At 46.4% G+C, this 16333-nt stretch overlaps 1 protein-coding gene across 3 annotated transcripts in view; it reads right to left on the bottom strand.

Moving 5' to 3' along the window:
- The window catches only part of ZFP3 (ZFP3 zinc finger protein), a 36647-nt gene that overhangs the window by 9732 nt on the left and 10582 nt on the right, over positions 1–16333 (bottom strand). For all 3 annotated transcript variants that reach the window (XM_063700546.1, XM_055367233.2, XM_055367232.2), the window contains exon 2: positions 6983–13105. In XM_063700546.1, coding sequence (XP_063556616.1) covers positions 11589–13097 — 1509 coding nt within the window. In that variant the 5' untranslated portion in view covers positions 13098–13105 and the 3' untranslated portion in view covers positions 6983–11588. The remainder of the gene's footprint in view (positions 1–6982; positions 13106–16333) is intronic.

The raw sequence follows: 16333 nt of genomic DNA, 5'->3' as shown, positions 1-16333 counted from the left end.
AGAAGTATTAACTAGTAAAAAGGGTTTATCTGCTAAAGGGAGTAAAGAGCTCTCTAAAGAATATAGGGGCTGGGCACGGTGGCTCACGCCTGTAATCCGAACACGTTGAGAGGCCGAGGCAGTTGAACCACTTGAGGTCAGGAGTTTGAGACCAGCCTGGCCAACATGGTGAAACCCCGTCTCTACTAAAAATACAAAAAAAAAAAAAATTATCTGGGCATGGTGGTGCGCGCCTATAATCCCAGCTATTCGGGTGGCTGAGATAGGAGAATTGCCTGAACCAAGGAGGTGGAGGTGGCAGTGAGCCAAGATCGTGCTGCTGCACTCCAGCCTGGGAGACGGAGTGAGACTCCCTCTCAAACAAGAATATAGGAATAGGCCAGGCATGATGGCTCACTCCTGTAATCCCAGCACTTTGGGAGGCCAAGGTGGGTAGATGGCTTGAACCCAGGAGTTCAAGACCAGCCTGAGCAACATGGTGAAACCCCATCTCTACAAAAAGATACAAAAAATTAGCCAGGTATGGTGGTACGTGCCTATAGTCCCAGCTACTTAGGAGGCTGAGGTGGGAGAATCACCTGAGCCTGGGAGGTTGAGGCTACAGTAAGTCATGATCACACCACTGCACCCCAGTCTGGGTGATGAAGTGAGACTCTGCGTCAAAAAATACAGGAATAGCAGAAAAGGGAACAACTACTACCTCTAGGGCTGAGGGAGAAGTCTCAAGAAGCAAACTTCTAAGAGCCCACACCCCCCTGACCAAGACTGAAATTCAGACCTTATTGTATAGGGTGTGGCTAGTCCAGTGTTGTGCTAGAGCCGGTCGGTACAGGCTGGCAAGAGCCAGTTTTGCGCGTCCCTTCCCAAGTCTGCACTGAAGTTAGCCATGGTGGGAGTATTCACACCATGGAAATCAGCATATGCAGCAAATAAGAGACTTTTTGGTTTGGAACTAGCTATTAGCTAGTTGATAAATATCTACCAACACAAGCCAGGCACTGTGGCAGGTACGTATAGTCCCAGCTACTTGGAGGCCGAGGTCGTCCAGCCTGGGCAACATAGCAAAATCCTATCTAAAAATTAAAAAAAAAAAAAAAACATTTTTTAGTGTACCTGTTGTATAGAGTGCAAGGGACAAATGCATTTGATGAAGTTGGAGAGATGAAGTGTAGCAGATATCAAGACCTTTTAAGCCACCTAAGGGATTTGGATTTAAGAGCAGTAGGGAGCCATTACTAGGGAGTGAGACCGTCAGTTACTCAGTTATGTACTTCAGAAAGATCACGTCATCTGCAGTGTGGAAAACTGAAAACGGACTCTTATTAGGAGACTTGTGGTAACCTCCAAGTAATATGGCTACCTAAACTGAGGGAGTGGCCATGGGGATGTAGAAGAGGAGACAGATTTGGAAAGTATGAAAGGGGCAAGATCAGTAGGACTTTTGGGGGTAGATCTGACTGCCAGGCAGAAACCAGCCCACCCTCCCTCTAGACTCCAGCTCAGTTTATGCTTCAAGCCAAACAGTGCAAATGGCTCTAAGTTTTCCTACCAAGAGCCTTAGGCTCTGTCCAGGAGCCCCATTCTACAGGCCTTTCTCAGGCATCTGCCTCTGTACACACCCAAGAGGACCCTGAGGCCAGAGGTGGCAGAGCAGCTGCCCTACAGACAGTGTGGCCGTAAGCCCTGGGGGCGAGGGAGGAGAGCTGCAAACCAGGGAGCACAAGGAAGTGGGGAAGCTTTGGGCTTAGGGTTAAGGGAGTCACTTTCCTCTTCCAGGCACCCGAAAATTACTGAAGCGGTGTTTGAACTGTACTACTAACCTTCAGAAGGAGGCTTTATGTTGCAATGTTACGGATGAAGAAAAAGACTAAAATAGATGAAATAGTTTGTCCAAGGCCACATAATTGATAAGTGCCAGAGCCAAGATCTGAACCTAAATATGATTTCAAAGCCTGTGCACACGGTACTCTTTACTCAGAGCTGCAAGGAAGAAAAGTGGGGCTTTTGCATTTCTAACTTGAATTGTGGAGCAGAGAAAGCCAAACTCACTGTCCCAATCAGCACTGCTTCCCAGACACATGAGTGCTTGGTCCCACTGATGAGACTGTCTCTACTGCCCAGGAACCAATGCAAAATTTAATTAAATTTAAAATTAAATGTAATTGAATGGGCATGGTGGCTCATGCCTGTAATCCCAGCACTTTGGGAAGCCGAGGCGGGTGGATCACATGAGCTCAGGAGTTTGACACCAGCCTGGCCAACATGGTGAAACCGCGTCTCTACTAAAATTACAAAAAATTAGCTGGGTATGGTGGTGGGTGCCTGTAATCCCAGCTACTCAGGAGGCTGAGGCAGGAGAATCGCTTGAACCTAGGAGGCGGAGGTTGCAGTGAGCCGAGATCACGCCACTGCTCTCCAGCCTGGACAACAAGAGCGAGACTCCGTCTCAAAAAAAAAAAAAAAAAAGATTAAATGTAATTAATTCTTGTTAATTCTGCAAATTAATGCTGTCACCTTAATTGCTTAATGGAACAATGAGAAATGAAGGTCTTTATTTAAAAAATGAAAGCCTTGAAAGAGTTCCATCAGCCACAGAATTGGCATACACATAAACCTTATATCAAATGAGCAAATCTGGCTGGGCGCAGTTGCTTACGCCTGTAATCCTAGCATTTTGGGGGGCTGAGGTAGGCGGATCACTTGAGCTCAGGAGTTCCAGACCAGCCTGGGAAACATGGCAAAACCTCATCTCTACAAAAAATACAAAAATTAGCCAGGCATGGTGGCACACACCTGTAATCCCAGCTACTTGGGGGGCTGACACAAAAGGATTGGTTGAACCTGGGAGGTGGAGGCTACAGTGAGCCGAGATTGCGCCAGTGCACTCTAGCCTGGGTGACAAAGTGAGACCCTGTTAAAAAAAAAAATAGAAACAAATTTCTTTTTTCTGCTTCCAACCATGAAACCATGATGGAGTAACAGGGACTGAATTTACCGTCCCACATTAGAAAGCCAGATAAAATATATGAAACAATAATTTTCAGAACTGGGCAACAGGCAATGTGAAAGAGCCCTGAGGGAAGGGAAACAAATGAGAGAAGTCCTAGCACTGGCCCAGCTTTCTTTTCTTTTTTTTTTTTTTTTTTTGAGACAGGGTCTCATGCTGATAGTTCACTGTGGCCTCGACCTCCTAGACTTCCAAGTAGCTGGGACTACAGGTGCACAGCACCACACCTGGCTGATATTTGTATTTTTTGTAGGGACAGGGTTTTGCCACGTTGACCAGGCTGGTCTGGAACTCCTGGGCTCAAGTGATCCTCCTGCCTTGGCCTCTTAAAGTGCTGGGATTACAGGCGTGAGGCACTGCGCCTGGCCTGGCCCGGCCCAGCTTTCTATAGGGTGAGTTTCTAGGCTGCAGTGCCAGAAGGAGGAACGCAAACAGCCAGCAGATTCCCTGAGTTGAGAAGACAGACTTGAGAATTCAGAGAGGCTGTGGTAGAAGAGCACCAGAGAGGAGAGAGTCGCACAGGGCTCCAGAGATCTGCAGGTAGTTCCCTCAGTTCAACTGAGGACTGATCAGCACAAATGTTCACAGAATGTCTCCCTCTGGACCCAGCCCTGGACTGGACAATGCCTGGGACTCGAAGGTGATTCAGACCTAGTGTCTGCCCTTGGGGAGGTCCCAGTCTAGTGGGGAAGATGGACTAAGTCAACAACTGTGAATCAATCCTTGGCCTTAGGAGCCCTTGGGAGGAAACTGCTACTGCCGGGGGATTGGAGGAGTGTCAGGGAAGGCCTCAGAGGACAAGCCCTTTGCAATGGTCCTTGAAGCTAGAAGTAAAGAAGGGTGGGGGTGGGTGTTAAATGGACAGCGGTGCCCTGGGAGGAGGGATGGAGTCTGTAAAGGCAAGGAGGCATCAAAGTGCTGGGTGTATGTGAGTATAAGCAGATCAGGGTGGCTGGTGCATGGTGCTGGTGCCGGTGCTGGGATGGGAGGTTCTGGGACCAGTTGTCAAGGGTCTTGAATGCCACAGAAAGGATTTTTCCCCCAGGATGCCATGGGCTCCAGGGGCAGGGTGAGAGTGGGGAAAAGGGTCCTGAGAAGTAAGGGGTATGATGAGAGCTGTAATTTCCAAAGCGTGGGGAGGATGGACAGGAGGCTGGTGAGGAGTATGAAAGAAAGATTTTTGAGGATGATACAGGCAAAAGATCTGATTTCTTCTTCCTTTGCTTTTCACGGCTGATAGGGATGTGTTTTTTTGTTTGTTTTTTGAGACGGAGTTTCGCCCTTGTTGCTGAGGCTGGAGTGCAATGGCACAATGTCGACTCACCGCAACCTCCACTGAGGCTGGAGTGCAATGGCACAATGTCGACTCACCGCAACCTCCACCTCCTGGGTTCAAGCGATTCTTCTGCCTCAGCCTCCTGCGTAGCTGAGATTACAGGCATGCGCCACCTCGCCCGGCTAATTTTGTATTTTTAGTAGAGACGGGGGTTTCTCCGTGTTGGTCAGGCTGGTCTCGAACTCCCGACCTCAGGTGATCTGCCCACCTCAGCTTCCCAAAGTGGCATGAGCCACAGCGCCCGGCATGGATGTGTTTAAAGCAACCTGTGGCTATCTTGTTTTTGAGTAAATGGTATGATAAATTCCCTCAACTAAAGAAAGGTTTTGGTTCACCTGTTCAACACTGTACTTGCCCACATCACAGAAAAATCAGATCATCATTTGTTGCCTCTTATTCATTCATTCATTTATTGATTTTTGAGTGGCAACCCTGGGGTGAACACTATTCTACAAGTTAGCCCTGTCCTCAAGGAGCAAAGCAAAATTACTGCCCCCAGTGAAGAAGAGGCAAGATCAAAGTTTCATGTCAGAATGAAAGTGTCCTACAGTGAGTAAGTCCCCATATCCCTGGGCACTGTGCATGCTCGGATGCTGAAGTTGATGAGAACTGGGCTGGTCTTTCCCACACTGGCATTCAAAGGTCCTCTCCAGTGTGAATTTCCTGATGAACTCGAAGGTGAGAATTCCATCTCAAGGCTTTCCCACACTCTACATAGTAGTGTTTCTCACCAGCGTGAACACGAATGCAGAGGAATCTCCCACCTCCACCTGAAGGCATGAAGCTCTCCCAGGTCCTTCCCACATTCAGGGCACTCCTGGGATTCCCCTGCCTTCAGAGTCAGTGGAATAGAACCTAGATTTATAGTGCCTACTCCAACTAAATCCCTCCGCACCCCCATCCACAGTCCAGCTTGGAGAATGCGCGACATACCCAGCTGACCAAGGGCATAGAAGCATTTGCTCTTTTCTTTCTACTTTTTCTTTTTCTATTTTTTTTTTTTTCTGAGACAGAGTCTCGCTGTGTCACCCAGGCTGGAGTGCAGCGGCGCAATCTCGGCTCACTGCAACCTCCACCTCCCAGGTTCAAGCAATTCTCCTGCCTCAGCCTCCCGAGTAGCTGGGATTACAGGCGCGTACCACCACGCCCGGCCAATTTTTGTTCTTTTAGTAGAGACAGGGTTTTACCATGTTGACCAGGCTGGTCTCAAACTCCTGACCTCAGGCAATCCACCCGCCTCAGCCTCCGAAAGTGCTGGGATTACAGGCGTGAGCCATCTCGCCTGGACCGCATTTGCTCCTTTCTTGATGATTCTCTGGATAATCTGCCAGAAAGCCTCCCAGACCTCTGCCCACTCCCAGCACATAACCACCGTCCCTCTTAGCAAAAGGCCTCAAATGATCAACTCCACTGTCTCTGACACTCATAACTTCCATACCTCTCTTTTTCTTATTATTATTTTTTTTTTTTTGAGACGGAGTCTCACTCTGTCACGCAGGCTGGAGTGCAGTGGGGCATTCTCAGCTCACTGCAACCTCTGCCTCCCAGGTTCAAGCGATTCTTCTGCCTTGGCCTCCCGAGTAGCTGGGACTACAGGCGCCTGGCACCACGCCGGGCTAATTTTTTTGTATTTTTAGTACACACAGGGTTTCACCAGGTTGGCCAGGCTGGTCTCAAACTCCTGACCTCGTGATCCACCCGCCTCAGCCTCCCAAAGTCCTGGGATTACAGGCGTGAGCCACTGCGCCCAGCCCTTGGGTTGTTTTTTTTTTTTTTTTTTTTGAGAGGGAGTCTGGCTCTGTCGCCCAGGCTGGAGTGCAATGGCGCGATCTCGGCTCACTGCAACATCTGCCTCCCGGGTTCAAGTGATTCTCGCCTCAGCCTCCCGAGTAGCTGGGATTACAGGTATACGCCACCACGCCCAGCTAATTTTTGTATTTTTAGTAGAGACGGGGTTTCACCATGTTGGCCAGGCTGGTCTCGAACTCCTGACCTCAGGTGATCCACCCGCCTAGGCCTCCCAAAGTGCTGGGATTACAGGCGTGAGCCACGGCGCCCGGCCCTCCATACCTATCTTCTTAGCCCCTCTGACAGTCTTAGACGACAGTGACTTCTTTCTAAAGCCAACCCTGCCTTTCGTGTTTTGAGTCTATGCTTCCCGACTGCAAATAAGTTTAATTGTAATAATTAGATATTAAATAGTTATATTAGGCCTGGTTTGGTGTCCAGAAGAGCCTGGGCCGCGGAAGGGACTCCGTAAATATCCGTGAGATGTGAAACGTCCTCACAAACTGCAAATCCCAGCAGGCGGAGAGACAAAACTACAGGCCCACTGATTTGCCCCCAACTGCCACCCCGACCCCACCCCGCACACGCACGTGGGAGCCTCCGCGGACGCCCCAGAGCCCGCCCGGTGCGGTGGCGGGGTGGGGGGGGTTCCTCGGCCCTCAGCGTCCGACCCCACTGGTCCCCGGCAGAAAGACCCGCCGGATGGCAGCTAATCCGCGCATGGCGCGCCGCCCTCAGCCCTCGAGCCCAACCCCCGGCTGCCGAGGTCCTGCGCTAACGAGGGGTCCTCCCGGAGTCCTAGAGAGGCCTCGCGACAGACACGCTTCCGCCTGCGCCGCCGGGGCTCTTACCTCTCGGATACCGGGCTGGCTGGCCTCTAGCGCATTTGGGGACTTTTTGGAGACGACAAGTACCAACAGAGTTGGGTCCACCAGAAGACACCTGCCTGTGAAGAGTACATGGTGTTCTTGTCCGCGGTACTGCAGGAGAGTGGAGTGGCCGTCGATTCCCAGGACTAGGAGACAAGGACATGGGAAGGACGCCTGGGGGATTGGAAAGGGGCCCGAGCTCGGGTACCGGGGCTCCTGAAATGGGCTTCCACTGTCCGGTCGGTCACTGCCCTCAAGCCACCTTCCTCCTTCCCTTATGTGCATCGTGCTGGCTCAGCGCTTCGAGGAGAGGGACAGGTGGGCGCCACGCTGCATGGCCGCCCTGCGTTTGGGACCCTTTCCTGCTCCGCAGCGCTGACGCCGCTGGACTGTTCAGGCGCCCGCTAGTGTCGGCGCTTACCCGCCGCGCCCAGCGCAGGTGCTTCATGTCGCAGGCGGCCAGCGAGTGGTTGACGACTGTGTCCACCTGCGCTGCTGAGGCTGCTCCCTTCCTCATGTGATCTCCAGAATCGTCCCCGCTCCTTCCCACTGGGCTTTTACTGAGGTCCAGCTGACCTCCATTTGCAGGGGTTCACCCAGGCAGGTCTTTTTGACATAGCTTCATTCCAAAAGCTGAGGGGTGCGGTGAAGAGGAAATTATTGGGGAAGTGACTCGGTCTTTTTTTTTTTTTTTTAAGTTAAATGTTTGATTTGGGGAACAGGGTTCAGAGGATGAGTTTCAGGAAGTCCATCAATTATCTGAAACTGCATGTACATTTTTCCGGGCAGAGCTATCCTGGTTCTCAAAGAAGATTCATGACTTAACAGCATTAAGAACCTGGCATCCGCCAGGAGTCAGAACACTTGTAAAAAATTTAATGGTAAACAATCAGCAGCACCCGCCGCCACCCTGAAATTTCAGTAATAAGGTGATTTTTTGTTAAAGGCCATACAAATGGTCCGGAATATTTTAAGTTGCTAATCATGAAGAAAAACGTGTATACCAACACACACACAATAGATAACACTTGTCCTGTTATTTAAGATGAAGGATCTCACCAAGCAAAGCAGATCAAGGACACAGAATGTACACTGTATGCAAAACCAGGAGCTAACAAGCATGTGGGGGGTATTTAGGTAAGGTGAAACTTACAAGGTGGGGATGAAACTGATAAAGTCCTTATTAAAAACCATAGTGAAACATAATGCAATTTGGAATAAACATGACAAAGGCATTATATCAATAAAATAGTAAAGAAATATTTTATTTACCTAAGGTGTTAGTATACCATTAAAATTAGGGAAGGAAGAAAATTTTGTACATGGGCATAGCTTCAAAAATTCTGAAGCGTATTTCTGGGTATTTAGATAGGACTTTTAAGATTGAGGCCTGTGCGGTTTTTTAATGGGTCTAAAATTAAGACAATTCATGTCCTTTCCTTAATAGTATTTGCACAAATCATCATTACCAGTCACGACTGTGGTCAGATGCTGACTCCCAAGTAAGTTGAAGAGGGAGGCAAACAGAAGGAAAAGAGAAATCTTCCTGAGATATCTGGGTAAGACATGAAGAGGACAGAGAATTGAGGTTAAGGATTTGCGTACATGTACCTAATAAGATACAGGTGATTTCATTCACCAGAAATCTGGGGCGGGGCGGGGAATATGTATCTATATATGGTAGATTTTTCTGGGAATGAGACGTGAGACCTCCGCCTTAAGAACATGGTCAGGTACAACAGGTCACTAAATTGCCTCCTAATGTTCAAATGAATGAATAGTGAACTAGAGGACGTTTTGCTGAGCAGGAATGGGTTTAAGAGGGTAATTGAGCTAGGGCCAGGGGAGGCGAGGTGATGGATTGGATATCTAGTAGGCAAAAAGGAGTTGAGGTGACTGAGCCTTGAGAGGGGAGGACAAGAGAAAAACCTTCATTGGTTTGGCCAGTAAGGTACTTCTGAGAACAAAATGTCTAATAGGATGCACAATGTGAACTCTTCTCCTTTGCTTACACACTATCTTCAGTGAAGTCCATATTGCTCAGGGGTGTTTGTGTGCATAGATTGTTTAGAAGCTTGAAGGGGTGCCAAATTCTCTATCAGGGCTGACAAGAGGTAAATGTGGAAATAAAATATGCAAACACGGGAATCAGGCATGGAAGGGATAGGTGAGATCCAGGTTTCATGTGAGAAAGATATGGTCTGGGCACAATTCAATTTGTGCTCCAGCAATGAAAAAGGAATAAGACGGCGCACTTCACTTGTAATCAACCTAAGGGAAGAAGTAAATCAAACAACTTCCCTTACTAAGAGTGTGACTGTTAGAGGCAGAGGTATCTGGAAGGATGTGGAAACTCTGCAATCATCTATTTGTACAACCCTTTTCTCAAGCCAAGGATATAAACCTGGGAAGACACCTATATTGGACAACAGAATAAACCCATTTGGTGAATTTTTTTTGGCTGTGATCAGTTCTGTTACCAAGGACATTATTTAAATTTGTTATATTCAAATCTACATAGAAATCAGTAATAGAAACTGTGCAAAGGGTTTCAGATAAGGCAGTAATGAATCTGCCTACCTGCGGCACAGCACAGTGGTTAAGAGCATCAACCAGGTTTGGAGTCTTGGCTGTCGCTCTTACTAGCTGTGGAATCATGGGTCAATTACTTAACACTGCCCCTTCTTATCTTTTAAATTGGGGTAAGAATACCCACATCATTGATGGTTGCACCACTATGTAAATTAAAAATCATTCAACTGAACACTTAAAACAGGTGAATTTTATAGTATGTAAATTATACCTTCATAAAGCTTTAAAAAAATGAGTACCCACATCATAGAAATGATGTGAAAATTAAAATGTAAACTGGCACTGTGCCTGTCAGGTAGTAAACACTCAATAAATATTAGTGACTGATATTAGTGTAACAAAGATGAGGTTAAAGAATAATAAAGATATATAAAGTTAAATTTTTAAAGAATTAAGGAATTATTGGGCTGGTTGAAACTTTTGAGATCACTTAGTTCAACTCTTTCATTTTACAGAGGAGAAAATTGGAGACCAGCAGGTGAAGTGCCTTATTCAAGGTCTAGCGCTAAGACCAGACCCCAGGCCTGCTGGACCCCCATTAGTGCAATTCCCACTATCACCCACTGCCTCAGAAACATGGACACATGAAAAATGTAGGCTGTTTCCTTAAAGAAGAAATAAATATAGAACACAAAAAACATGCAGACATAGCGAAGAAAGAATTTCAAGGCCGGGCATGGTAGCTCACACCTGTAATCTCAATACTTTGGGAAGTTGAGGCAAAAAGATTGCTGGAGCCCAGGCATTCAAGACCAGCCTGGGCAACATAGCAACACTTTATCTCTATTTTTTTAAAGTTATTCAAGAAAAAAGAATTTCAAGGCCAAGGGGCAAAACCAAGAAGAGGCTACGACATCCTGACTTAACCAGGGCCTCCAGTGGGGTCCAGGTCATGAGAACTTAAGTGCTTTGGCAAGGCCAGACCCTGGTTTGTCATCAGGTGAACTGGCTCATCACTGTAGCCAGGTGCCGGGAGGAGGTGAAGCCACAGTCCTCTCTGCTACTTACTGTCACAATATCTGTCAGCAGTGGCAGGAGATGGGGCTAAAAATATATGCAGCAGAATTCTTAGGAGCAGTCAGTCTGAGCACCCCTGAAGTGTGGACAGCTCCTGAAGAGCTGCTTCTGCCCATGCCGAGCAGTGGGACCTCAACTGTTTATCCCCTGGTGTTGCCTAATCGGCCCCTCTGGATTCTAAGGCCTTCACTTATAATCCCGTTGTAAATTGCCTGTCAGTTCCTCCATCATGGCAGCCTCTTCAGTTGAATAAGGAAGCCTGACAGATGTGAAATGAGCCTGCTTCATTAATGCTGCCATCTTCTAAAGTAACTTCATAGCAGGGCTGGATGACTTTGAAGCTAATAACAGCTTACTAACTTATTCCAATGCTAAACAGTGGACAGGAGAATGAGGTGTGTCTTCTAAGTTATGACTTTCTAATATTTCAGGGGGTAACAGTCAATGAGTCAACTCTCGTTCTTAGGAGGTGGTGGAATCCTGTTCCCACAATTTTGCTGAAGAGTAATTTAGGAAAGATGGCTGGTACAGACCCTTAATGTTTGTTATGTGATCCACTGGGGGAGGAGAAGGGGAAGGAAGGACAGAGGGGAAATTAAGGCCTGAAAGAGCTTTTATGATTTAACTTAGCACACTGAAACCTCTCAATGAATAATTCATAAAAGTGCCTCATTAGTGCCTGCAGTCCTAGCTACTTGGAAGGCTGAGGCAGGACTGTTTGAGCCCAGGAGTTCAAGGAAGCAGTGAGTTACGACTGTGCCACTGCATCCCATCCTGGGCAACAGAGCAAGACCCCAATGCTTAAAAAAAAAAAAAAGTGCCTCATCTTCTTCAACCAACTATTTAAAATCAGTGGGAGGACAGAGGAGGTTCTGTCCATTCATTGGATTTGAATACTTGGGGCGCATATTTGCATATTATGAACAAATGAATAAGTTGGACTTTAGCTTTTCCACTAAAAGCTTTCCTATTTTGCAGATTACTCCATACAGTGAACACTTTGATGTCGGAGGAGGTGAGAGCTCCGACTAAAAGTCTTCTGACATTCTTGGCACTCATAAGGCTTCTCTCCAGTGTGAATTCTCTGATGTATGATAAGTTGGGAATGCTGGCTAAATGTTTTCTCACACTCGCTACATTCATAAGGTTTCTCTCCAATATGAATTTTCTGGTGGAGAAGCAGCTCAGAATTATCCCAAAAGGTTCTTGCACACTCATTACATTGATGGGGTTTCTCTCCAGTATGAATTCTCTGGTGGACAACAAGGTGAGAGGTCCGCCTGAAAGCCTTTCCACACTCAAAGCATTCATAGGGTTTCTCTCCAGTGTGAATTCTCTCGTGTCTAAGAAGTTCTGAGTTCCCCCTGAAGGCCTTCCCACATTCCTTACATACATAGGGCTTCTCACCAGTATGAATTCTAATATGTCTAATAATCTCTGAGTTCTGGCCAAAAGTTTTCCCACATTCATTACATTCATAGGGTTTGTCCCCTGTATGAATTCTCTGATGCCGGATAAGCTCAGAACTCTGCCCGAAGCCCTTCCCACATTCATTACACAGATATGGTTTTTCTCCAGTATGAATTTTCTGGTGTCTAATAAGGCCTGAGCTATGCTTGAAGGCTTTGCCACACTCATTGCATTCATGGTATCTTTCTTCAGTATGAATTCTCTGATGCTGAATAAGCTGTGAACTAACCCTAAAGGTCTTCCCACATTCATTACATTCATACGGTTTCTCTCCAGTATGGATTCTCTGGTGTAGAATAAGGGCTGAATTTTGACTGAAGGCTTTACCACATTCTTCACATTTATAGGGTCTCTCTCCAGTATGAATTCTATGATGGTGAATAAGGTGTGAACTCTGAATGAAGGCCTTTCCACATTCATTACAAGCAAAGGGTTTTTCTCCAGCATGAATTCTCAGGTGCCGTCGAAGGCTTGAATTAGTTCCAAATGTCTTTCCACATTCTTTACATTCAAAGGGTTTTTCTCCACTATGAACTCTCATATGCTGGATGAGATGTGAGTTCTGATTAAAGGCTTTCCCACATTCTTTACATGTATGAGGCTTTTCTCCCACAGAACTTCTCTGTGTTTTGTTAGATTCTAAAATCTCTAGGAAGTTTTGGCCAGAGGTAGCAAATGCACTAACTCCCTCTGTTGTATCTCCCTGATGTGTAACCAGATTTGGGCTGGGACTGCAGCCTCTCTCACTCTCATTATTCTCCCGGTCTTTCTCACTTGAGGGTGATTTCTTAAAGATCATCAACCCTGATGGAAAGTCTCTCTCCTGAGGAGACATCTGCTCTATAACCTCTTCCATGGACTCTCTCGAATGTCCCTCCAACATGTCTTCTTCACATCCTGCTCCAAACTCATGACCTTGGTAAACCACTTTTGGAAATTTTTCTAATAATGACCCATGTGGCTCAGATTCTTCAGAAATTTCTTCCTTGGGAATCACCTCCTTGTTCTCAGTCCCCATCTCACAATCTGAAATGAGAGAGGTAAGTATGTGAAGGGACCGTATCATATTTAAATGAAGCTAACACTAGAGGAGAACAGAGCTTTGATGTAGTTCTCATAGCACTCAGAAACAGTCTTGGTCAGGGGAGGAGGGCAGCTGAGGCAGGAGGATTGCTTGAGCCTGGGGAGGTCAAGGCTGCAGTGAGCTGAAATGCGCCACTGCACTTCAGCCTGGGTGACAGGGCGAGACCCTCCCAAAACAAAAAAACAAAACAGAAACAGTCTTGATATCTGGCGAAATGACAAGATGCTGCCAAAGAGAAGATCCAGATTCAGGACTATGGTGGACATGCTAAACAGTGGATGCTGACAGGAGTGAGAAAAGATTTCAAGAGAGAAGTAGGAAATGGATGGTAAAGAGATGCTGATAAAAAAAAAATCCATAATATTAACGGTGAGTTGGGTTAGAACCTGAAGGTGATTAAAGAAAACATCTAGGGAAAATGGTGGCCATATTAATAAATAGGTATACGATAAATATTGAAAGAAGGGACAGAAATGACATGGTGGTTCACATCTGTAATCCCAGCACTTTGGGAGGCCGAGGCGGGCGGATCATTTGAGCTCAGGAGTTCAAGACCAACCTGGGCAACATGGCGAAACCCTGTCTACTAAAAATACAAAAACTAGCTGGGCATGGTGGCGTACACCTGTAGTCCCAGCTTCTTGGGGGGCTGAGGCAGGACAATTGCTTGAACCAGGGAGGCGGAGGTTGCAGTAAGTGGAGACTGCACCACTGCACTCCAGGCTGGGTGACAGAGTCAGACCCTGTCTCAAAAAAGAAAAAAAAAGGACAAGTTAATAGAAATAACTTTTGGGTGTATAGGGGAAGTAACTGCAAAATGAGTAACAAGAGGACTATTCTTAGTCCTGTTCTCTGGTACTCACCAGCTCTATAGAGCAGGAGAGGGGACATAGAGGGCTTACCTCTTCAAAAGATGAATGTGTCTTAGCTATAACTAGCACAGAAGTACCGCCTTTGGCTCCCTGACATTTGGAGCCACTGGCTTTAAACTTCTCCAAATGGCTACTGAATTGTGTCAATACCACTTACTGAATAATTCTTTCCCCTACTGATTTAAAATGCCACCTATGCCATGGTCTAAATATCCATCTATATTTGGGCCAACTTCTGGATTCTATTCAGTTCCACTGATCCTTGTCTTCTCTAACATCAAACAGTTCAACCTGTTATCTTTATTAACATTTTTAATATATGCTAGAGAAAGTTATCTTAGTTTTCTTTTTCAGACCTTTCCTGTCTATTCTCATATCTTCCCAAGTAAACTGTAGTATAAATTTGTAGTCCAAACTTATGCTGATGTTGTTTTTATGTTCATCATGTCTCTGTACCTCTTTTCATTTAGTGAGATTTTCTTACATTTTGTAACTGGCTATTACTTTTATATATAGCAATGCTGTTGATCATTACATATTAATTTTGTAATCAGCTCTCTTATAGTATTTTCTTAATACCTTCATAGATTACTTAAAGAGTACATTTTTGGCAGGGTGTGGTGGCTCACGCCTGTAATTCCAGTACTTTGGGAGGCAGAGGTGGGAAGATGGCTTGAGCTCAGGAGTTCAAGACCAGCCTAGGTAACATAGGGAGATCTTGTCTCAACTAAAATTTTTTAAAAATTGGCCAGGGGCAGTGGCATGTGTCTGTAGTCTCAGCTACTGGGGAGGCCGAGGTAGGAGGGTCACTTGAGCCCAGGGGGTCAAGGCTGCAATGAGCCGTGATTGTGCCACTGTACTCCAGCCTGGGCAATAGAGCAAGACACCTTGTTTCTTGGGCAGGGGTGGGTGGGGGGAGAGTACCTTTTTAAAACTTTTACAAATATTTTTAGTTGTGGCAAAATGTTTAGTTGCCTACCCCAATATTATTCCCCATTGCCTTATAACAGAATAATAAATTTATATAGTGTGGCAATTAGCCTAGCTAAAAAAATACATTCCTCAGCTTTTTAATTTTTGCAGTTGGGATTGGCCACATGATCATATTCTAGCCAATGAGACAGTGAGATGCAAATGAAACCACATGGGACTACTAGGAAATCTCCTAAAGGATGAGGAGATACATTTCTTCCATCTTGTCTTCCATGCTGTTCCCAGAGCATGATGTGATAGCTGGACACCATCCTGGACCATGAGTATACTGGCATAGCCTAGGACTGGGGATCACAGCTGGAAGGAACCTGGGACCCTGATGACTCCATGGTACTGCCATACCAATCCTGGAATGCCAGCCTCTGGACTTCATTTATCTAAGAGAGAAATAAGCTTTTGCCTTGCTTAAGATATTGGGGGTTTTTTGTTATTATACGAGGCCAAACCTATTCCTAATAAAACTGTCCTGGGGATTTGGCTGTCCCCACCACAGACAAGGGGTCCAAATGCCAGGAGAATAAGCCTGACCTTTGTTCAGATGGTAAGCAATCTGGAACTAATATTAAAGTGGCCTTTGCTTAGGGCAGTCTATTTGTGCACTACGGCAAATCTGAGGAATACAATCCTCCCGTCAGTGAAAGTGTTCACTGTGGAAGGTGATTCTCAAGGGGGCATGGGAATGTACGGAACTTCATCCTTTAGACATTGCAGAACTATGGGATGGTTGTTTAAACCAAGGAATGACATGGTCCCTAGTCAGATTAGCATTCCACGCAGATGCACACTCGTGGTCATTCAGTGGCTGAAGTAGAAAGCAGTAGGCCTGGCCGGGCATGGTGGCTCACGCCTGTAATCCCAGCACTTTGGGAGGCCGAGGATGGTGGATCACGAGGTCAGAAGATCGAGACCATCTTGGCTAACACGGTGAAACCCCGTCTCTACTAAAAACACAAAAAATTAGCCGGGCACGGTGGCGGGCGCCTGTAGTCCCAGCACTTTGGGAGGCCAAGGTGGGAGGATCACGAGATCAGGCGACTGAGACCATCCTGGCTCACACGGTGAAACCCCATCTCTACTAAAAAAAAAAAAAAAAAAAAAAAAAAAAAAGAAAGCAGTAGGCCTGCACATAGGAAGATCAGCTGGGAGGCTGCTGCAGTCATCAAGGCAAAAGGTGATGTGATCTCACTAGAGCACTAGTAGCAGTGGGGAGGAAGAGACAGGCTGGGGAAATACGGAAGAGGTCAAATTCTGCAAGACTTGATGTGTGACTGGAGATAGGTGTAAGAAGGGGGACTCAAAGATGGT

This window comes from Gorilla gorilla, chromosome 19 (assembly GCF_029281585.2).
Source record: "Gorilla gorilla gorilla isolate KB3781 chromosome 19, NHGRI_mGorGor1-v2.1_pri, whole genome shotgun sequence".
NCBI lineage: Eukaryota > Metazoa > Chordata > Mammalia > Primates > Hominidae > Gorilla > Gorilla gorilla.
This window is presented reverse-complemented; position numbering and strand designations above follow the sequence as displayed.